This window comes from Trichomycterus rosablanca, chromosome 18 (genome assembly GCF_030014385.1).
Source record: "Trichomycterus rosablanca isolate fTriRos1 chromosome 18, fTriRos1.hap1, whole genome shotgun sequence".
Classification (NCBI taxonomy): Eukaryota; Metazoa; Chordata; class Actinopteri; order Siluriformes; family Trichomycteridae; genus Trichomycterus; species Trichomycterus rosablanca.
Genome location: NC_086005.1, coordinates 27,491,642 through 27,516,558, shown reverse-complemented (window position 1 = coordinate 27,516,558; position 24,917 = coordinate 27,491,642). Strand labels below are relative to the sequence as shown.

At 41.6% G+C, this 24,917-nt stretch overlaps 1 protein-coding gene across 1 annotated transcript in view; it reads right to left on the bottom strand.

Moving 5' to 3' along the window:
• The window catches only part of frem2a (FRAS1 related extracellular matrix 2a), a 43,984-nt gene extending 27,243 nt beyond the window's left edge, over nt 1-16,741 (bottom strand). Inside the window, exons 1-3 of the mRNA XM_063013778.1 lie at nt 11,770-16,741; nt 11,420-11,509; nt 1,563-1,709 (exon numbers count right to left, since the gene is read on the bottom strand). Of these exons, the coding sequence (XP_062869848.1) occupies nt 1,563-1,709; nt 11,420-11,509; nt 11,770-16,741 (5,209 nt within the window). The remainder of the gene's footprint in view (nt 1-1,562; nt 1,710-11,419; nt 11,510-11,769) is intronic.
• Between the last annotated feature and the right edge of the window lie 8,176 nt (nt 16,742-24,917).

The window sequence follows — 24,917 nt, the reverse complement described above, 5'->3', positions numbered from 1 at the left end:
ATAAACAGGAGTTAATGAACCCTATGAGATGAAAAGTCCAGGCAACATTTTTTCCAATCTTCAGTTGTCCAGTTTTGGTGATCCTGTGCCCACTGTAGTCATATATTTACCTATCAGGTTAAATATGACAGTATTTTCAATTGAAGTACTCCTATCCAGTCATTATTTTTCTTTATAACAATTTAGATTAATTGAATAATTAGCGGGCGGCACGGTGGCTCGGTGGGGAGCACTAGCACCTCACAGCAAGAAGGTCCTGGGTTTGAACCCCAGGCAGGCCGGTCTGGGTCCTTTCTGTGCGGAGTTTGCATGTTCTCCCCGTGTCTGTGTGGGTTTCCTCTAGGAGCTCTGGTTTCCTCCCATAGTCCAAAAACATGCAGTCAGGTTAATTGGAGACACTGAATTACCCTATAGGTGAATGGGTGTGTGTGTGTTTATGTGTGTCTGCCCTGCGATGGACTGGCGTCCCGTCCAGGGTGTTACTGTGTGCCTTGCGCCCATTGAAAAGCTGGGATAGGCTCCAGCACCCCCCGACAACCCAGATTGGATAAGCGTTTAAGAAAGTGAGTGAGTGAATCAGTAGTATATTAAACCCTAAACTATCATAAATTAAATCTATTCAAATCATAAGGTGCTATAAGTTCAGTAACATGTTGTAGTCGTTTCAGAATATTCATTAAAGTCAGCCAATGCGAATGAAACCCAGAGGTTCCTGAACATAATAAAGAGGTAATATGTATGATCTATACATTTTTATTATATATTATTATTTATTATCTTGTCCCTGTCATCCTAGCAGAGTTTGTCAATAGAATGAACTCAAATGCTGCGCTTTACACTCTGCGAAAAAAAACAAAAAAAAAACATATGCAAAGTGCTTACAATGATTTAACAATTAAAATAACATTTTATATACAGGGGGGTCCAAAAAATAATAAATATATACACACTTCAGTACTGGTTATCTGTGTCCTTTCATAAAATCTGCATATATTTTTCATGTTGAAGTGTGTGTACATTGTTTGGCCCCCTTGGCATTTAAGTGTTTGCCTTAAACACCCAAAATCAATATTAGTACGGCTGTCCACATACTTTTGACCACTTTTTTCTTATGCTATGAATAATTAAACGATTTGAACTGTTTATGACCTGTTTTGGTCACTTTATACACAGTGTTTGTGGTCTGAGGCAGATAAGCAGGTACACACACACACACACACACACACACACACAAAGCTTTAAAAAGCTCTACAGATCCTACAGAGTGCAGCTTTCCTCTCTTTTCTAAAACCCACAAAGCGAACTGACTTCTCGTACAGTGGATAAAACACCAGCGATAAGCCGTGAGCGCCGCCTCGGTTCGGAGCTAATGACTGGAATCCGTATTACGTCCCGCCAGGTTGGGTGATTGCAGCGTTAGCGCGGCCTTTGATTCGGGATTATGCAGAAACCCGAGGCGGCTCGTTTCACCAAAATCCACGAGGCGCCTCATTTGACGGCTGTAAAATGTGCGAGGTGTTAAAGGAAAGAATGAGAAACAGATAAAGCTGCATTCAACTCACCTACAAATGAGGTTTCACCCAGGTAGCCCCTGCGCTGCAGAACGACCTCCAGCACGTCGGCCCGCTCGTCCACCACGTAGCTCCGGTTCTGAAAAGAGATCCAGGCCCAGTCCAGGTGGAATTTCTGCCCCTTTAGTTTATTTTCTCCTGGACAGAAATACAAACATGGGAGACGATATTTACTTACGGTTAGGAACCTCTGGGTTTTATTTGCCACAAAAATACAGAGCTAATGACTGGATATTTTAAAATGACTACAACATACGATGGATCTTCAAAAGGTTTCCGCACTTATATTTATATTTATGGTTATAAACGGTGAGGGTGGGAGGGGATTTAGCTCTATCTAATTTCCACCTTTTTGGATGCTCAGAGAAGCTTTAAGGGGAAGAAGATTTTCAAGTGATAATGATGTGAAAGCAGCGGTGCATCAGTGGCTCAACATTTTTTGCCGGCGGCATTAAAAAGTTGGTACGCTGGGAAGGACGCATCGGAAGGTGACGATGTAAAAAAGTGATGGAATTTCTTTTTGAAATTCTTAATAAACAGAGATAAAAAAAAGTGCGGAAACTTTTTGAAGAACCCTCGAATTACTGAAATTTATATTTTGCGATTTCTCCATTTTTCCTCTCAATCTAGTCATATCCAACTGCTCGACACGTGTACTCTAGCTCAGTGGTCCCCAACCACCGGTCCGTGGGTCATTTATTACCGGCCCATACAGAAAGAATGAATAACTATAGATCTCAAGAAAATCCGAATTCACTGCTTCTATTTCGGGTGTTATTGTCTTATTGTCACCCCTAGGTGGGAGCAGCATCTCGTTGCAGAGAAAAAAGCTCATTTTACATCATTCGTGAGCAGTATTATTACATCCTCCTTTCTCCGCCGGTCCGTGAAATTATATCTTATATGAAACCGGTCCGTGGTGCAAAAAAGGCTGGGAAACGCTGCTCTAGCTGACCGCTTCTTTTCACCTGTACGAGTCGGGTTTATATAGAGATCTGTATCGCACACTGATCTCCATAATCCTCCGTCTCTGTGCAAGTAGCATCGATCAACCAGCAGAGGTCGTAACTGCAGCAATTATTAGGAAACCCCTTCGGCCCTTCCTTCGTTCCTCACTCGGGCGAGCCAGTCCCGATTTTATTAAATGTCACTATTTTATAACTGTATTTAGAGCCACTGTATCTTTATTTTATTTTATTATGATTTTAAAGTCATGTTTTACACACTTTGGTTATATTCATGACAGGACATGTAGTTACTGCTTACACAAGATTCATCAGTTCAAGTTTAATGTCAAACACAGTCATGAACAATTTTGCATCTCTAATTCACCTCACTTGCACGTCTTTGGACTGTGGGAGAAAACCGGAACTCCCGGAGAAAAACTCACACAGACACAGAAAGGACCAGGACCTCTCCACCTGGAAATCGAACCCAGGACCTTCTTGCTGTGAAGCAAAGGTGCTACCCACTAAGGCACCGTGCCGCCCGAGCTGCTATATCAAATTGACATTAGTATTTGACCTAGTGTCAGTGCTCATCATATAATCAGCTTTTAATGTACGTAATTAGTTAGTAATTAGAACCATGATTAAAAAGCCCCCCTATAAAGTCTCTGTTCTCTACATTCTAAATGTAAGTGCTTGTAAAGGTCACTGTTTGCCCAGCACTTCAGATTAAACATGTAGGATTCGCACGGCTGCAGAAATCACCGAGCCGGACGTTTTCAAAGCAAACACAAGCTCCAGCGCTGTCACTTTCAATTAGATTCCTCAAAGCCGTGGCTGGACCAGACCAGACACACATGCATTCATGTCACATCTTATAAACCCACCTGAGGGTGGAGATAAGCGCCGCTCCCGGCCGCTCCTCATGCATGTAAAACGTTTATTTTTTTATTTCACATCCTCGTGAGCCACCGGTGTCCTAAATCAGACTTGATGATTTGCAAGGGCCAGCTGTAGGCTCTTACAACCACTCACTCACTTACGCACTTAAGTTTAGCCCGGATTTAATGCTCCAGGGCTCCAAAGTGACTTCAAACATCTCAGAAACACTCTGCGGACCCTACACGGACCCGAGACGACTTTTAAAAGCTGTGAGATGCTGTACTGCTCAAACCACACTGCACTTAACCCCTGTTATCTGTCGTTGAGGGCGATCGCTTGGGACGTGTGAGCTGACACTTAAAAACGGACAAAAGTATTGGGACACACTTCTTAGTCAATGAATTTAAGTGTTTACAAAATCAAGCAGATAGCCGTGCAGTCCGTCTTTACATTTGGGTCGTTCTAAAGCGCTTACTGGATCATGTTTTACACTTTGGTTACATTCTTGACAGGACAGGTAGTTACTGCTTACACAAGATTCATCAGGTCAAGTTTAATATCAAACACAGTCTCACAATCTCCAGTTAACCTGACCTCACGTCTTTGTACTGTGGAAGGAAACCCACACACACTTGGAGAACATGCAAACTCCACACAGAAAGGACCCGGACCGCTCCACCTGGGGATCGAATTCAGGACCTTCTTGCTATGAGGCGACAGTGCTACCCACCCAGCCACCGTGCCGCCTCATGTGTGAGGCGACACTCAAAAATGGACAAAAGTATTGGGACACACCTCTGAGTCAATGAATTTAAGTGTTTACAAAATCAAGCAGGTAGCCGTGAAGTCTGTCCTTACATTTGGGCCGTTCTAAAGCGCTTACTGGATTGATTTATTTATTTATTAGTATTTTAATGTCATGTTTTACACACTTTACCCACCGAGCCACCGTGCCGCCTTATGATGTGTGAGGTGACACTCAAAAATGGACAAAAGTATTGAGACACACCTCTTAGTCAATGAATTTAAGTGTTTAATTCAGTCCCATTGGCACAGATGAATAAAATTGAGCAGATAGCCATGAGGTCTGTCTTTACATTTGGGAAAGAACGGGTCATTCTAAAGCGCTTGGCGCTGTAACAGCAACAAGTCGGTTCATGAAATTTAGATAATCCACCATCAGCTGAGTGATATTACTGAAAAGTAGAAGCGATTAGTGCACACAATGTCTATAAACTGCACCTTTTAGGCTTTCCCCCTTTAGGTTTTTGCTCTTCTATTCTTATATTTTTTAGATTTTAGAATCTGAGTGGCTTCTATGAAGAGAAATGGCCGAATCTTCCTGATGTTGTAGAGGAGGAACCGGCACGATCTCGTCATGTTGGCTACAGAGCTAGTGGCTAGATATCCTGAAATAACTACAAAATATTTGTTTATGATTGTATTCATTCATTCATTCATTTATATATTTTTTCCTCTCAATCTAGTCGTATCCAACTGCTCAACACGTGTGCTTTAGCTGACCGCTTCTTTTCACCTGCACGAGACGGGTTTATATGGAGATCCACTGATCTCCATAATCCCCCGTCCATAATCCCCCCTCATAATCCAGCCATCTTATTTTTGCATGACACTACAATGTAATGTTTATTTTATCCTTGCACTACATCGATGTGTTTTTGTGTGATGCTTGGGATGTTTGTGAACTGTTGCTGTAATCAATCAATCAATCAATCAATCGATCGATAAAACCTCTTAAATTTAAATAGCGGCTCACCGTGTACTGAGGAACACAGGGCATTAAAGCCGTCAATGCTTCTCTCACTCAGTAACTGCAGAGCTCCAAAAACAAGAACAACAATCACCAAAAGTCAGATCCTCTGTCTGGAGGAAATGTTAAAAACGTCAAACAATCAAAGACAGAAGAAAGTGTTTGGCTCAATATAAACAGTTTAATTCAGGGCTGATCAGCAGGGTTGTGCGGAGTAATGAATCATGATTTGGGTTGTATAGTGACACCCCTGATAGGGGTCTTTCAGGACCTTGTGAGAAATAAAACAGTGGCTACATATTTACCACAGTTAGAGCCTTTTTAGCTACTGGTACCAGTGAGCTGCTTCACTGTGACAGGTTAATTTAATGTGTATGTTCAAAATAATTAGCATGTGAGGATTTTTATATTTTTATAGACTCTGCAAGCCAGTACTATGATGTAGAGTTTGTTATGTTGCCTAGCACAGTTACTGATGCTCTCCAGACCTGATGTTTGGGTTAGGGGTTTAGTGAGAAGCAGCACAGCCAGTGGAGTTAACAGTAATTGATGGGGAGGATGCAGGAGGTTCGGTACATTCCCGTCCTCTTTGTGCTACGTTCCAGGGGCATAAACAGCCAACAAAAAGCCATCGAGCTGCGGGTAAGTCTAGCTAGAGGAAGTACAGCGAGTACCGGATTCTGATACTGAATTCATCAGCTCATCATCTCTGAAGGAATGAAACCGAGACGAGTCTAAGCAAGAACGTCAACAGCTCATCACACTCAGTGAAAAAGATGACAGGAAGTGGAATGATGCAGGAAGTGGCTAATTCTGGGAGCTATGGGGGTAATGGCAGGTTGAAATAATCACATAAGCTCTGGTGCATCATGCTTTTAAGACTGTAGTGATTTATAAGTCATGATCTCTACACTAATGCGCCTTAAATACTAGTTTAATTTTAAGGAACCAAAAACACAATGACAGCCCTAAAAGATAGATGTACTAATCTGATATACTACTAGAGTGAGATTTGGGACGTAGCCCTTATCATCAGCGCCCCTACCATGAGTTTCATCAGGACCAGCCATTGGCTTGATGGGTTGAAATAAAAGCTTGTTCTGTTCCTTATAACCGCACACTCATATTCACAACATATTCATATTCTTAACGTGTGTATTATTTCTTTAATGAGTGCATTTTGACTTCTAATTTACACCAATTAACAGAACCTCAGACCACTGTTTTTATTTTAAAAATTAAACATAAAACCCCGAACACAGCAGACGTTCCAACTCACGGTTTTCAGACTCACAGCCAAAAAATATAAAAAAGAAATGACTTATCATAACTCATCCAAATTTACCACAAATAAGCCGCCCCGATGTCAGAAGCAAGCAAACAGCTTTCGACAGACGGAGCTGAACCTCCAGGGCACCTCTAAAAATATATCTACTTTTGCAAATAAGCCAAAAAATGGTCAGAAAATGGAAGAATTTAACCTCCACTGTCTGCTGTTCAGAAAAGAAAAGACAATCCATATAAACCAGTGTGACACTGAAAATGGTCAGAAAATTGTGCTCGTGTTATCGGCTGCTTGGAGAAAACACAATTCCATCACAATTTTTTACAGTAAATAAGCACCGAAAACAAAAAGCCAAGGAGAAACCAGGGAGAACATGCAAATTCCACACAGAAAGGACCAAGACTGCCTGGCTGGGGAATCGAACTCAGGCCCTTCTTGCTGTGCCACCCATAAACATTACTAGCACAATGCAAAAAATAATAAATAACTATAAATGGCTTAATAAATACAAGTTAAATAAGTATAAGATAATAAATATAAATTAATTTATAAACATGACTAAATAAATAAATAAATATAAGAAATATAAAAAATAATAAATATAAATTAATTTATAAATAAATATAAATTAATTTATAACCATGAATAAATAAATAAGAATTAATAAATACAAATAAATATAAATGTATTTATAAATATAAATTAATATAAATTAATATATAAACATGAATAAATAAATAAACATAAATATAAGAAATATAAAAAACAACAAATATAAATTAATTTATAAGTATAAATAAATATAAATTAATTTATAAACATGAATAAATAAATAAATAAAAATATAAGAAATATAAAAATAATAAATAAATATACATGAATTTATAAATATAAATGAATGTAAATTAATTTATAAACATTAATGAATAAATAAATATAAATATAATAAATATAAATATAAATAAATAAATATACTGAGGTATACTGGTACAATATAAGAAGCTATACTTATACTGGTTTAAAATTCAAGATAATAAAGAGCTGAGAATTTACCGGCCTCACAAGGCTGCAATCTCAGACCCCAAAATATCTGAGGACCCCTGATTACTCACCCCTCACTGCTCTGCACGCTATTAAATGGCATCTCTGAACGTTTCAACCCCCCCAGCGTCGCTGAGCTGCGGCAGGTATTTTTTCCTTCATCAAAGGTCTCAGATAAAGATTAATCCAGGATTAGCAAGCAACAAAAGACCTTCATTAAGATTTAAAAGGCGAAATATTCTAGATAAACATTAAAAACGTGTAATATTAAAGTCCTGGCTCGGTGCTGAGTGATGACTTGCATTGCTGGAAGGAAACTAAGCTGGAGTTCGAGCATTAGGGACCAACCCAGTTAGCCCAGTTAAATAAAAATAACGTTAATTGTGCATGATTGGAATTTTGGCAGTGATGATAACAAGGTGAACTACAGCAGCAGATCACGATATTATAAACTGCTTTTGAGATAAGCTTGTACATCCAAGTTGGGTTCAATTCCACAGCCAGGCGACCAGGGTCCCTTCTGTGTGGAGTCTGCATGTTCTCCCTGTGCCTGTGTGGGTTTCCTCCTGGTGCTCCACTTTCCTCCCACAGTCCAAACACATGCAGTCGGGTTAATAGAAGCTATTAAAAATTAATATGAGTGTTTTCGGCTTTTTACTAAACAGAATCAGACCCACTGCAACCCTGACCAGGATAAAGCGATGGTAAGCAGACGATAAATAATTATAATTATAAGCAAATTATTATAATACAATTATAAACTGAATGAACGGCTTATTACATCTAACTTTTATGACTTGCGTTTATCTACAAAGCAGGTCAGGAAAATCTAATCTGACCTTTACTGGACAACACAAAGTGGCCTCTGAGTGTCAGCGAGTGGCCCGTCTGTACCTGCAAATTCGGTTACAGGGGTGTAGGTGTGTTCAGACGTCGCCTGGAGAGCAGATAAAAGGATAAAGAGGAACCCGGAGGAAGGGAAGGGTTTAAAATGTCAGGCTTATTTTGGTAATCAGTTCTCACCCTGCCACTCCAATCTAATAATTATTATCAGATTTTAGTTGATTTCTATTCGTTCAAGTGCTTGTGTCCTATTTTTGGGTAAATCTGATAAAGGCACTTCGGTTTTAGTGCAGCAATTTCTTCTGCTTCTTTGACCTGAAGCCATTTGCACTTTTTGTCGTGGTAAATAATTTAACCTGGACCCTCAGGAATCATTACAGCACTTCCCAAAACTATAAACTGTGACTAAAACCTACAGTACATGGACAAAAGTATTGAGACACCTATACATTACACTTACAGGAGCTGTAATGACATCCTATTCCAGCCCCCTCCTCTTTTGGGAAAGCTTTCTACACCTTTTTCTAGTGTGACTGTGGGAATTTTTGCTTATTTTAAGAGGACTTGGTTTATCCCAGGTGGGGTTTGATGGGGTTGAGGTCAGGACTGTATGGGCCGGTTAAGTTCTTCCACACCAAACTCACTCAGCCATGCTTTACGGACCTTGCTGTGTGCACTGGGGTACAGTCATGCTAGAACAGGAACCGGCCATCCCCAAACTGTTCCCACAAAGTTGAATTCACACAATAATATATTAAATGTCTTATTATGCTAAAGCGTTAAGATTTCCTTCAGTGGAATTAAGGAGTCTAGGTTACAGCCGATGAGAAGCAGTCCCATAGTGTTGATCCTCCTCCACCATACTTTACAGTTACAAGACATCATCATCAGCTTTACTCATTTAAAAAGAGTCTTTAAAATAGTGAGACCCCATTCTTATCCTCATGTGACTTCAAACAAGAGCTGTTCTATTAAATGGAAACTAATCATTTGAAATGTCATGTATCCTGGTCAGGGTCACGGTTGGAATGAGACAGGACAGCAATCCATTACAAGGCTTCGGCCATCCCCTCCTCGGACACAGATACGTCTGTATGTGAATGCCCAACCGGTCGATAACACTGCTGGGGATTCGAACCCTGGATTCCAGCGATAGTGGGCTAACTTAATCACCATCGCAGAACTAATGCTTATAATACAATAATAATAAATACAAGGTGCTTTATCATTAGACTCAGATTTTGGTTTCCTTTACCGTGCATTTAATGAAATGTTGCAGACTCCAGGTCAATGAGACTCCAGGTCAATGAGACTCCAGGTCAATGAGAAACAGCGTTAGCGTGAGAATAAAGATCAAGACGGCGCACTCGAGCCGGCGCATCTGTTTTCCTAAGCTAAATGTGTGTATTTGTCCGGCTCTCTAATGCGCTCTGTAATTGACGGCTCGAACAGGATGACGGCTCTTTTCTTCCACACCTAGGCTGTAATTATTTTGTCTCTGGTCGTAAATATCCGACACTCATTTGCTCAAGGAGTCTTTCTAAACATCTAAACACTGAACTCTCTCACTGTCTGATCATCTGCGCCTTTCAACTAAAAATAAGCCAACTGTTGTTCGAGCAATCGGCCGGGAAAGCAATAACGCTGCCTGCAATAAGGTTTAATTAGGATTCTCAATTTGTTTGGTCTTGTTTAGAGAGGAAACAGAGATTTTAAACAAAGACCAGGTTTTTAGGAGCTAAGATAAACATCTCACACATGTCAAGACAGATTTACAGGGGTCTTCAATTCACCTCACTTGCATGTCTTTGGACTGTGGGGGGAGGAAACCCATGCGGACACGGGGAGAACATGCAAACTCCACACAGAACAGACCCGGGCTGCCCCACCTGGGGATCAAACCCAGGACTTTGAGCTGCTTTGTTTCTCCTTTACAACAGCATTTTTCCTTTTAGCTTTTAAACATCATTTTTACATTCATGCGCATTCGTTTTAACATAAACGGTGCTGATTTACCTTCTGAGTCATTCAGTATCAGATACACCTGAAGGATTTGTAAATAAATATTTCAGAATAGTATATTTCAACTTGCCAGGCAACACAGTGGTACATCGTGGTGCGTTTGCACATGTTTTAACCACCAAACAGGATTTACTCAAACACTCACTCACTTCCTTAACCGCTTATCAAATCTGGAGCTTATCCCAGCTTTTCAATGGGTGCAAGGCACACAGTAACACCCTGGACGGGGCACCAGTCCATCGCAGGGGAGAGACATATACACACACACACCCATTCACCTATAGGGTAATTCAGTGTCTCCAATTAACCTGACTGCACGTTTTTGGACTGTGGGAGGAAACCGGAGGTCCCGGAGGAAACCCACACAGACACGGGAAGAACATGCAAACTTCACACAGAAAGAACCCAGGGCCTTCTTGCTGTGAGGCGACAGTGCTACCCACCGAGCTACCGTGCCGCCCCCCCAAACAGGATTTATTTTTTTTAAAAAGTACCAAATTCTGTGGACTGTAACAGTGACACTATGAACAGAAAGTCACATCAGAAAGGCTGAGCGTTTATTAAGACTTTAAATAAATTGATTTAAAACCACTTTATCAGGGTGATTAATTGGGCTAGACACATAGGGCAGTTTTTAGTAGCCCCAATTGGCCTGACTGCACGTCTTTGGACTTGGGAGGAAACCGGAGCACCCGGAGGAAACCCACATGGTATAGAACATGAACTGTACCTTATTAACTGGTTATTTAATAATAACATGCAGTACTGGTACTGTTAATCTACAAAGCATGTAAGTATAGTATTTCACTCCAGCTGGCTTAATAGGTCATTTCTATTTTTATTTAATTTTATTTATTTATATTAAGTCACACATCCAGTACTTTAGACAATAATGGACAGGCAATGGAAGTGCACCTGTTGGAATTTACTACAATGCATTTTGAGAGACCTGAAAGTCCTGAATGAGCATGGAACTAATACCATGATGGCGCTGCCAGTTGTGGCGCTTTTACCAGTCAGTAGTAGTAGTAGTATATAAATAGCCTTAAAATCTTACCGCTGTCTTCCACGTTGAACGTAAAGGCGTCACTGGTGGCGTTGACTGTCTGCTTCAACACGTAGCAAATCTTCATGTCATCAATATCAGCTGAGAAGAGAAAATGAAACGTGATTCATTATTTAATGGTTTATGCCAGTGGTTCCCAGTCTGTGACCTTTGGGTTTATTCTAACATAGCTATCACTGTATTTTAATCACTTACTAATGCACATATATGGTCCACAAGACTTGCTTTTGGTTATTGTTGTAGCTCAGATGATTGAAAGTTTAGGGAAGCTTTTTGTTACACAACATACCAGCCAAAAGCAAAGCATTGTGGATAAAATGTTATTATAAATGTCACTATACCTTGAGTAAATGTCTTGATGGAATCGTTCCCCTTCCCGAGGTTGATCAGGAAGCCGTGATGTGGTTGTTTGGTAATGTAAAACACCAGATTATCAGTTCTACTGTCCCTGTCATCCGCCTTTAACACCTTGCTGGTGATGAGGTGGCCTAGCCGTCCGGTCGGCAAGACCTTCAAAGTTGGGACGCCTCTGTTCACCACAATCTGCGGTACGCCGTCGTCTATCAGGGCGATAGTAATTTTCATAGTCTGAGGTCTGCGCGTTTCGAACACAGTGTCGGGAAAAACGTAGAAATCCGTATGAGTTCCGTCTGTGACGGTGAACGAGAAGCTGTCCTGACTCGATTCTGTGCCGTCGTGCTTGTAACTTATGAGGTTTTCATTCAGGTCCTGCTTGGTGAAAGACGTAACCGGACGGCTGTTGTTGAAAAGCAGTTTACCGTGGACGGGCAGCTGGGTGAGGGTGAATTTCAGAAGTTCCTCGGCTGTATCCTGGTCTTCTACAGTCAGCTCGAACGGTGTAATGAGTTTGGCCTGACCTTCAGCCACCAGCAGTTCATGAACAGTCAGGACAGGCTTCTTGTTGTCGATGTCAACTATGGAGACGCGGAAGGTGCGGAACACGGGGTTGTACCCATCAGTGACCTCAAACTCGAAGCTGTCCATTTTGATTTCATCATCTGACGTGTGAATGTAGTAGATCTTACTTCCAGCTAGCTGAAGCTGAGTGAAAGATGTGATAGGCATTCCTGGAGAGTCTGTGCTTTCTAGATGTCCCCTCACAGGGGCTCTGGTGATCGAGAAGACCAGGTTTTCATCTGGGCTGTTGAGATCACTGGTACTAAGAAGGTCGGTGGTAAGCATCACCCGTCCACCTTCTTTAAGAGATACGCCTTTGCTGATAACTTCAGGAAAGACCATGTCAATGCTGCTAACAGTGATGTAAAAATATCTATCAGTTAAAGGATTGATTCCATCAGTTACGTCAAACTTTACGAGGTCACGGATGCCTTCTTGTCCATTGTGAGTGTACCGAATAAGACCCTGGTCAACGTCCTTCTGTGTGAAGTTCATACCAACTGTGATGTTCTCAAACGAGCCGTGTTTAGTTCTTCTCTGTAGAACTCCCTGGCCTGGACCATAACGGATTATAAAAGTAAGTGTGCTGTCGTCTGAGTCTAAATCGGTCGCCTTCAGGATCTTAGTGTTTATTTGTTTGGTCTCTCCGATGTCAATTTCCAAACCATCATTGATGGCCAGTCTTGGGGTCTCGTCATCAAGAGCAATGATCTTTACCACGACAGTACCTTCCACGTTATATTTGCCATCTGTGAGAATGATATTAAACGTGTCCTCTGTAGTCTCAGAGTCATCGTGTTCATAAATAATACTAGAGGCTTCTTTAATTTGCTCTAACGTGAAGTTGCTAATGGGCGTGGATCCAGCAGCCAACTGGTTGAGGATGAAACCGTGTTTGGGTGGTTCTGTAATAATGAAAGTCAAATCTTCAGCAGGAATATCGGCATCATCTCCGTTCAAGATGGGAGTGCTGATGATGACATTCATACCCTCCATGACAACAAACTCTCTCGTAAAGATCTCTGGCTTCTCGTCATTGGTGGGAACGATTACGATGGGGAAGGACCGCGTCTCTGAAAAGTTCACGCCGTCTGAACATCTGAATGTGAACTTGTCCTCGACCGGCTCAACTCCTTTGTGTATGCTCTGGACGTAACTGATATGACCATCATTGACCTCTCTGATTGTAAAAGCACTGACGGCTATTCCGGACCTGGATTTTTCAGAGCCTGGTGCTGGGGAGATGTTCTCCACGTAACCTAATGATGGCTGGACGATTATAGTGCACAAGATATCATCAATAAATGTATCTGCATCTTCGACTTGTAACTGATGTCCTCGAATACTGTTCTTCTCCCCCTCTGGGACACTAAATTCAGGACCAAGTGTCACCACCGGGGCTTGGCTATCCACTGGTAGGATGGTAACATGAACACGAACCCCGGTGACCTTATTTCCTCCTACAGCCCATTCATCAGACATGTCTGTGAGCGTGAGGTTAAAGCCGTCCTGCTTTGAGGACGTCCCAATCTCGCCGCTCGTATGGAAATACGCAACCAATCCGTTCATGATATCAGCTTGTGTGAACACACCGGACGGTTTTCCATTCACGAGGATCTCGCCATGCGCAGGGGCGTCCTCGACGATGAAGGTCAACATGAGGTCATCTGTGTCTTCATCTTTCCCTTGGATTATGCCGTTTGTGATCTTGGTGGCACCGTTTTCCAGGACGTCTAGGTGAGAACCGATGGTACCAGCGTGAAGATTCAAAGTTGGCGCTTCGTCATCGATCGGTTTAACCGATATCCTTACTGTGATCGGTACTACATGGACACCATCGCTGACGTCCAGTTTAAAAGAGTCCGTGGTGGTCTCATCGCCGTTGTGGACATAAGAAATTTTGCCAGTTGAAATATCTGTGGGGTTAAAAGAATTTCCTTTGATCAAATCAGTGAAGCTGAGCTGGACCTGACCATGCTGTGGAGTCTGACTTAAAGTAAAGGAAATCTGTGTGATGTCGGTATCGAGGTCCGTAGTATCGAGCTCAGCGTTCGTGAGGATGTGTGTGCCTCGCTCGAAGATGGTAAACCCTGTGTTCATTATCTGCGGGGGTTTGTTGTTAACAGGTTGCAAGAATATGGTAAAGATTCCTTCTGCGCTGTTCCCAGCAGCGTCCTCGACTGTAAAACCGAACTGCACCACGTGAGCCGTTATACCCAGATCGAGATCCGGTGGGCTGTAGGAAATCTTATGATGGTTCACTTGTGCTTGCGTGAACTCCTTCACCTCGGTGTTCGGGTGCTCTGTTAAAACGATGGATCCGAATCTGACCGGATGAGTTCTGTCAGTGTCGGTGGGCAGTTGAGTTATTATATATTTCAGGTCTCTGTCCTCAGTGTCCAGATCAGTATAGCGAAGTACATTCTTGTTGAAATAAGTTAGCTGATACTCATGCACCTCCATCCTTAAAGGAGCGCCGGGGAAGAGTACAGGTGGGACGTCATCAATCGCCAGAATCCGTATAAAGAACAGGTTCTCGTCTGACTGATTCGGGGGGTCTGCGTCATCCTGTACTTTGAAGACAAACTGATCTGAGACTGCTTGTGTAATGTGTGGACCTGTGTGTCTGTAGAAAAGTTTTCCATCTGTAATGTCTTTCTGAAACCACTCCGTCACTACCTTCTCATACACACCATCTTTAGAAATAAACTTCCATGAGGATGGATCTTCTGGAGCCTCTGACTGCCTTAGGAGAAGCTCTCCACTGGTGGACACGGGAGGCTCAATGCTAAACCTAATAGTTGAATCTTCAGAGTCAATATCTGCTGCGCTGAGCATCAGGGGTGAAATGGGAACCAACTGTTTTTTGAACACCACCAGTCCCGTGTTGGCATTTATTACGGGGGATTCGTCATCGGTGGGCACGATCGTAATCGGGAACAAAAACTCCACGTCATTCCTGCCGTCTGTCATTCTGAAAACGATATTATCGCTGTATGTGTCACTGCCGTCATGCTGATAGACAACAATGCCATCTTGAAGATCAGCTGGTGTGAAGTATTTCTCGGTGGAGCCAAGAACGGTGAGCTCACCGTGTCGCAGGCCGTCCACCACGGCGATCCGGACACTATCCAGATTGTCTTCGTCACTGATTTCTAGGTTGCTCGGAGTGAACAGGGGTCTGGACTGACCCTCGTACAGGAGCTGCCCTGTGTTTCTGGTCACCACCGGAGCCAGCGTGTTCATAGGTTTCACAACGATCATGAAAGCGAAAGCTTCTGAGATGCCACCATCTGTATCCAAGACTTCAAACTCGACCTGAATGATCCTTTCTGTGTCAGAGTCCATCGACGGAGGTTTGTAAGCTATTTTCAGATCCGTTATGTCACGTTGATAGAAAGACGTTATGGGTAAATTTCTGTCGTCCGTGCTCACTATGTAACCCTCCTCAATGGAGAAAGGTGTAGTGATGTTGAATATGAGATCGTCTGGGTCGGATTCGGTATCTACTGCGGCCAGCATATCAGGAGTTAAGGCTGTCATGACAAATTGGTCGATTTCCATCATCATCATGGCGACAAAACTTGGTTTCGGAGGGGTGTTCGGAAGTCCTTGTTTTATCCGAATCATGATTTGAAAGAATTCCTGCTTCAGTAAATTGTTTTCTTTATTTCGGAGCTCGACGACCATCGGGATGTAGTCCCTGTTCGGGGACTTGAGGATGGAGGTATGCTTGTAGCGGATATCCGCCCGAAGGAAGGCGTCACAGTCGATCATTTTCTCCAGTTTGCTCTCATTGGTGACCTCGCCATATCTAGGCAGGGCACTGCCCGCTGCAAGCGAGGTGACCTCACACTGCTCGGAGTCTCGGTCATATGAGAAGTCCAGCACTTTTCTGTCAATTGAGTTGCTAAGTCCTTGGAGATGATCCACCGTGAGGGGCATATTTTTGGTAACTATTTCCAACTGTGTGAAAAAGACTTCAACCTCCAGCATGAACGGAATGACGATGGTCTCAGTCTGGGTGTCATACCTGAGCTGGAGTCTTACACGGTCCCTCGCGGGGGTTCTCGAGCCCAGGTGCGAATATTTGACATCATTGGGTCCGAATTCACAAGGAAACTTTTTGGGAGTAAGATGCCCAGGTCTTTGGGATAGTGGATCGTTTTCCAGCACTGTGACACTGCACTTGTCTCCAGGCTGCACCTCGATCACCAGATCGTTCACTGGATCGATGTAAGTCGATCTCCCGAACGGCGCGCGCATCCTGGTGTTCGCCACGAGAATCGAATCCTCAGACAGATCCGCCCTGGACGCGTATGACAATCCGTGATCTCCAGCTCCGTGTCCATAAATCCCGGCTACAGACAGGATCAGAACGCAGAGGTTCATCATGTTTCAGTCGGTAATCAGCCGGAACCGGAGTCCGGTCAGAAATAAACAACCGATTTCATCAAATCCACCAGAGTGTAAAAGTTGGGAACCCGGTCCGGTGCGCGCGTGAGGATGCTGAGCGGCATCTCGAGCCACTCACTTTTAACTCGCGCCCGCGCGAGACGCTGGAGAACAGCGGGCACGCCCACTTACTTTCCTATTGGACACGACTGCCAGACTGAGAGGGATACGAACACATGCCCAACTGTTTATACCATATGGATGCGTCTGGCTGTATAAAGAACAGACATCACGATGCATTTGTCAGGGGTAAAATGGGTTGTTCGGCACAGTTTTGACTCTTTTTGCTATGTCACAGGCACACAGTACACAGGGTTTATGTATTTAATTTTATTATGTCATTGTGGTAAAGAATTCCGCTCGTCTTACTATCTTACTTAATTAAATACGTGATTTTTGTTTTGTGTTTTCGCGTCGCCACATCAGAAAAATCTATCAAATCAGAGTCGATTAGAAAAAGAATCAACTATGACAGTTACAGGGATTGGGAAAGTAGGTTGATTCCGAGTCGGATTACTGAATCGGTTCAACTGGCGTCGTTAAGACTAAACGACAGTAATTCACATAGGCTCATTTGATCCACAGAGCCCAAAACAGGCACACAGTACACAGAGTTTATTTATTTATTTATTTATTTATTTATGTCATTGTGTTAAAGAATTACTTAATTAAATACATGGTTTTTCTTGAGTGTTTTTGCGCATTATCAGTCACATACAGGGAGTCAACAAATCGGAGTCGATTAGAAATAGAATCAATTATCACAGTTACAAGGTTTGGGGAAAAAAGGTTGATTCCGAGTCGGATTACTGAATCGGTTCAACGACAGTGATTCACGTAGGCTAATTTGATCCACAGAGCCCAAAACAGGCACACAGTACACGGAGTTTATTTATTTATTTATGTTATGTCATTGTGGTAAAGAATCACGCTCGTATTGCTATCTTACTTAATTAAATACATCGTTTTTGTTTAGTGTTTTTGTGCATTACCAACCTGTGTTGGCCAGGAGCGTCGCCACATACAGGGAGTCGATTAAATCGGAGTCGATTAAAAAAAAGAATCAATTACCACAGTTACAGGCATTGGGAATGGAAGTTGATTCCGGATCGGATAACTGAATCGGTGCATATAGGCTAATCAGACTGATACTCAGAGCCCAAAACATTCAGGTATACACACGTATCCATCAAGTATACACACAGCCACCACATAATGTATATGTGTATTGATAATGTGTATTTATTTGGCACCAACCCCCAAAAATACTTTTACAAAGTGTTTTTTAAAGATTCCAGAGATTTTGTTTTCTATGAGCCCTTAAAAATGTCAGCTAGTTTTCTAGCAGTTGGCTAGTTAATTTTCTTGCGTTGCTTCTCCCCTTTACTTAAAAACAACTTAGGTTAAGAAAAAAAGTGATAAAAACTATAATTTATGTAATAAATACATGAAAAAAAATACATATAAACAATAAAGAAATGATTTCTCAACTAAAGCAGCATGATATCAAAACGTATGAATTAAACTGCTTCTGTAAAACACACAATCAGCAACTATTTAATTTAATAATAAAAAATGACCTGAATAATTTAATGTGATTTTATTTGGCTCCATCTGCTGGTATTGAATATAAGAATATTATATTATAATGTAATACTGCTGTCTTTTCATCTCAGTCACTCATCCGGCATTTTATTAAACCAAACACTGTCCAAAATCTAATCTTTCGAGAGGATTTTGGTCATCATTGGCTGGCATGGTGGTGTGATTATTTTTAACTTAATTTAATATGTCTATGTTTTATAAAAAGGGAAATAAATAAATTGCACATTGTGTAACACTGGAATAATGAATACAGCTGTTATTGTGGCCTAAAAGACACTCATCTGGCTAAATGTTGTAGTGGCAATACATTTGTAAAAAAAATTAGAGAAACAGTAAACAGTACAGAAAGAATTTTCCTTCTGCTCTGTAGTAAAAACAGTAAACCCAGGATTCTTTGCTCTGACTAATGACACGACCACTCGCTCTCCTTCTCATCATGTCCAGAGGCCTTGTATGATTTCTACCCTGTTATTCAAGGACATCTTCACCACCTGTCAGGTTCTGCAGATGGTTCTTCTTTTTATCTCTGTCCTTTTAGTTTTGGAGCTACATTATTAGAGAATGAGAGGTTTCAGTCAGCGCTGTGTCATCTGTGTGTGTGCTGGAAAACTTCCCACCAAGCCTCAAATCTTCTCTGACCCCCCTCATTAAAAAGCATCCGGTGGGCTGGATGAATCAGGACACAGAAAACACTGACAGTCAGAGCTCACCTCTCGGAAATGAATGTGCACATGCTGAGAAAGAAACAAGAATATGTATTGTGTTATTTCCCTGAACCTTTATTGAACCGATAACAGTACAAAGAAAATGACTTTTAATCTTGATCTTTTAACTAGATTGTATTTTGTAAATATAAACACATTTTCATTTGATGAAAAGCAAAAAGTTATAAACAACCCTGAGGAAAAAATGGACTAGTTTTAAAGGTGCATTCTTGCATACACATTGTAAAAATCTGAATAGACAGACAGACAGACAGACAGACAGAGACAAAGACAGAAAGAAAAAAATGGTACCAGACTGGTGTTAGCTGCTGATTCTTTTTTCTTTTCCTGATTGTCACAGCTAGTCTTTGGTTCTTCAAAATAGTTTTAGAAAGTCTGTGATTACAGACAGTAATTGTACACTTTTGAATGGTGAGAGCAAAGCTTTTTCTTTGGCAAATTTTATGGTCTTACTAGAACATACAAAACTATGTCCTGTATTAAACAGATTTGCATGGAAAACATTAATTCTGTTTCAAACAGTGTTGTAAATTAAAAGTTCTTAATGATTTGTGCTGTGATATTAAATCATTCTTGAAAAAGAACTACTAGGTAAACTAGGTAAAATAAAAATACAATCAGAATGCAGTGATTTGTAAACTTCTTTTGCAGCATTTGCACTGAAAACAGTGCAAAGAAAAGCAATTTCCTTTAACGTTACTTATAAAAGTTAATAAATGTATTGTAAATATTTTATAATACATAATAAATGTAAATATTAATGTGTGATTTTGATAATGAGTGGTTGGGTTTTTTATAACAAGTTTTTACTCAGTGTATGGGTTAGTTTGATTTTATTTTGTGACATTGCATTTCTAAACTGGTGTTTTATACATTTTTGGTGTCTTTTCTATTACTCAAAATAGCAAAAATACTTAAAATAAAACAAAACGAGAAGTTCACAATCAGGTCCAAATTTCAGCAAATTTAGGTTATAGAGAGGAATAAAGAGTTTGTTTGTTTATTAGGATTTTAACGTCATGTTTTACACTTTGGTTACATTCATGACAGGAACGGTAGTTACTCATTACACAAGATTCATCAGTTCACAAGTTTATATCGAACACAGTCATGGACAATTTAGTATCCACAATTCACCTCACTTGTATGTTTTTGGACTGTGGGAGGAAACCGGAGCTCCCGGAGGAAACCCACGCAGACACGAGGAGAACATGCAAACTCCACACAGAAAGGACCCAGACCGCCCCACCTGGGGATCGAACCCAGGACCTTCTTGCTACCCACTGAGCCGCCCAAACTAAATAACAAACATTTCTTTGGACTTGAACTGAGTTTGACTTTTCTCACCTCAGGGGTGTTAAAAGCTTTTCACAGTTGCTGAAGTGCATCCGAGAGTCCAGCAGTGCAACAGAAAGGTCGTGTGTGTGTGTGTGTGTGTGTGTTTTCTGTGATAAACTGGCGACCTCTCTGGAATGTTTCCTGCCTTTCGCGCAATTAATTAACTGCGACCCTGACCAGGATAAATTGGTGGTAAAGCTGACAATGACTGAATGAACGAATGAATCAGTTAGGAAACATGCAAACAGTCCTAACTGCTCCTGTACATTCTGCACAGTTGTACCAGTAGATGGCGATGTTGGTGTACGGATTACTGGGTGCATTCAGGTTTCCAGGATCGATACAAGAACTGAAGGAGTTTTAAATCTTCATCTGCCTGCAGGGTTTTAATATTGACTTGCTTAAAACTGTATAATTAAATCCCAAAAAAGGGTCACAGAGATAAATAATAATAATTAAATAAACAAATTTTAACAGGCACATAAACACAAAATGAACTTGTACATGAACGCCCCCTTGTGGAAGCTTTACATTATCTTGTAAACCACAGTCGGACCAGATTGCCAACATTTTTATTAATTAAGTTTGAAAAACCTTGTGCTAGCCAACTACTGCTGAGGGATTGAGTCTAAGCAGTGCTATCAACCTGTCTGGCGTCCGCATGGACATTATAAGGCAAACGGTGGAAAACAGGTGTAAGTATTTAGGTAAGTAAGTAATTAACCCTTAAGTTTACATTACATTAACAATGTAAATGAAAACGAACATTTATGTAACATAAAATGATAAGTCAAGAGTTGATATGATATAAATGAATAAATAAACATAACAATAATGAAGTGAAAACATTTTAATTAATTAAAAAATAAAGTTGTCTTGTTTAAAAAAATCTCTTGTTTACAAGTACTCAGCCCATTTGCTGTGCCACTCTTAATTATGATCCGGTGCATCCTAATTGCTTTCATTTCTCTAAGATGTGTCTCAAACATAATTGGAGTCTCACCGTGTTATGTGCAGGAGACGCGTTAGCCAGCGTCTTTTCCCTCATTTCTTGTTTTTCTCTGTCTTGGTGTGTGTGAGGTTAATTGTTAGACAAATCAGACGGCGCTGGTACAGTGAAAAGGGCAGAGCATCGAGATTAAAAGCTGATCGACCCGCAAATGCTAGGTCCCTGAGCTGATAAACAGTGTTATTGTGTTATGGTTGTGTTGTTGTGCCGTTGTTCATACTGTGGACAGATATTGAGCTATATATTTGTAAGCTATAAAGCTATATGTTTCTATGTGCCTAAAGACCCTTTATAAGGCCATTTATAACATCAGTGAGCCTACATAAGGTCGGTAACACGCCTGTTGCACTATAAATTGACTGTGTGTAGTTTTAAAATGCACCCACGTGAGTCTATAAGGGACGACAATTTACACGGTAATGTCTGGACAAGACAAACAAGCCATATAGGAACTCTCTGTGGACCCAGATCTATGGCATGGATCACGGCAAGGACATAAAAATTTATCTAAGGCTTTGAGTGTTCCCAGGACCACAGTGGCCTCTGAGAGTAACTGAGAAGAATTTTGAAATTGAAGGGCAAGAGAGGGAAATCACTTTTTAACATGACACTGACCCAAAGCATACAGCCAAAACAACACTCGAGTAACTTTAGGAAAAGACTCAGAATGTCAATGTCAGTTCTTAAATGCTCACCATCCAATCTGATTGATCTGAGAGGATCTGCTCTGCAGAATGGGATAAACTGCCCAAATCTTATAGTGACATATCCAACAAGGCCATGTTCACCTTTCAACATGACACTGACCCAAAGCATACAGCCAAAACAACACTCAATTAGCTTTAGGGAAAGACTCAGAAAGTCATTGTCAGTTCTTAATGGCTCACCATCCAATCTGAGTGAGCCTAAGATGGCCTGCTTTAAGGAATGGGGTAAACTGCCCAAATCTTGTAGTGATGTATCCAATGAGGTCATATTCACCTTCCAACATGACACTGACCCAAAGCATACAGCCAAAACAACACTCAGAATGTTGCTGTCAATTCTTAAATGCTCACTATCCAATCTGATGGAGCTGAAGAGGATCTGCTCTGAAGAATGGGGTAAACTGCCTAAATCTAGGTGTGCAAATCTATCCAACAAGACCTGTCGCTATAATTGCTGCTAACAGGATTTATACAAAGTATGAAATACGTGTCTAAATATTTTTTTAGAGATTTCTGTTTGTGATTTTGAATTGAAAATAAATCTGAGTATTTTCTGAATGCACTGTATGTTTATTTCATGGCACGTTTAAAGACCATTCAGGTAATCGATAGCGAAGAGGCTGGGTGTGGAGACCGAAGAAGGAAAAACAAACCCAACTGCTTGCAGTGAAAGCTTCTCCTCTTTGCCGCTGAAGTCCCAGCTCGGTGTGGAGAGGAACCACAGATTTCCATTAGATCACACTATCTAAAATGGCATCTAATGGGTCGCGCCTGCAGCGTGGGCAGATACGGTCGGTACTCAGGAGCGCCCGGCCAGCTCGGCCTGTGAGTGCACTGATAACAGAATCAACACGAGGCCAAACTGTTTCTGCATCGCTCGATTATCAGAGGAGAGAGGTCGACCAGGGCACAACAACATCCCAGCCGGCCTTCCATCCTGTGTTTCACTAGATCAAAGGTGTGTGGCACGCGTGGCATCATGGGAAGAGCGGTGCATTAGCACAAAACTGTGACTACCACAACCAAATACATCTTTTTTTATTTATTTAACTTCATCCTGATTATGGTTGTATCAGACAGCGCAGTGACCTGGGTTCGATTCCCAGGTGGGCCAGCGATAGCTCAGTGGTTAAGGTACTGCACTAGTAAACAGAAGGTTGCCGGTTCAAGCCCCGCCACCACCAAGTTGCCACTGTTGGGTCCCTGAGCAAGGCCCTTAACCCTCAATTGCTCATTGTGTAAGTCGCTTTGGATAAAAGCGTCTGCTAAATGCTGAAAATGTAAATGTAAATGAGTGGTCCGACTCCTTTCTGTGTGGAGTTTGCATGTTCTCCCCATGCCTGTGTGGGTTTCCTCCCACAGTACAAAGGTGTATAAGAAGAAAAACGCCTTTATTTGTCAAATATTCAGATACACGTGTACAGTACAATGAAATGCTTTTTCCGCAGATCCCAGTTTGCTTGGAAGCTGCGGTTAGAGCGCAGGGTCAGATATTGTACGGCACCCCTGGAGCAGACAGGGTTAAGGGCCTTGCTCAAGGGCCCAACAGTGGCTGCATAGCATAGAACTTATGAATCATGGGTAACCTGTAACTACCTGTCCTGCTGTGAGTGGAACCGAAGTGTCAGTCATGAGAGTTAAAATACTAATCAGTAAATAAATAGTAAAGCTGTAATAAAAAGGTTGATGCGTATGTTTGGTATGTCCAATGTTTGTGTGCTTTACACCCCTGCAGCTGCAACCCAAGTGATTTCAGTCTGTAATTCATTCAGTTTATGTGTTGACATGGAATCCAACACTGTGCTAGATACACCCAAGGCAGATTGAAAATTAGTTTCTATTGATGAAATTGAGTATTACAGGTCCCACTGGGAGAGCGTATGGAATGTACCACTTTCCCGTTGAGCTGTTGACTCAATATAACAGCACTTATTGATTACCCGGGTACCTTTACCCCCCTCATTCTTAAATACACCTCTGTTGGAGTATTTTGCTACTGTAATGGTGAACAACCATTAAACCATAATGAAGAACGCAACAGAAAGACTCTATAATAGACAACTCTAGGCGCTCACCCAACCCACCTCCGGCTTTGAATCTAAGCTGTGCTATCAGCCAGCAGGGTGTCCACACAGACATTATCGACTGTGTCAGAAGGGGGTTGGCACAGTGCAGCGATGGATTGGCTCCTTGTCCACTGTACACCTGACGAAAATGAAAAATAATAAAAAGAGGAGGATAGAAGGAGGACAAAAGGGAATGATGGGTAAATATATAGACAGGCAGTAAGGAGTTGGAGGAGTTTAAGCCATGTCCTGTCCTCCCAAACCTGTAAGTCTCTCAAACATCCACACTGCTATAGGTGCCGAGCAAATGAATCTGAAACTGGACTTGTTTTTGACTCAGAGTTATGAAAGTAAGTAATATATCATGACTTCTCTCATTACTGTTACTGCCAGGACAAGGTCTTCTGATTTATACATTTACCTCGTACCTCCTGCTGAAGGACACTCATCACCTTCGGTTAGACTTTCACATAGCTCGTTCTCTCTCACACCCTCCATCACTCTGCCCGAGTGCCTCATTATCACCGACACTTCCACACATTCATCACGCATCACCAGACAAAGTTCTCATCACGCTTCTTCACTGATCTAACACCAGCGTCTCTGCAACATGCTCAAGTTCTGCATCTTACTGCAACGCTGAGGAATCGAGAATGTACAATGAGC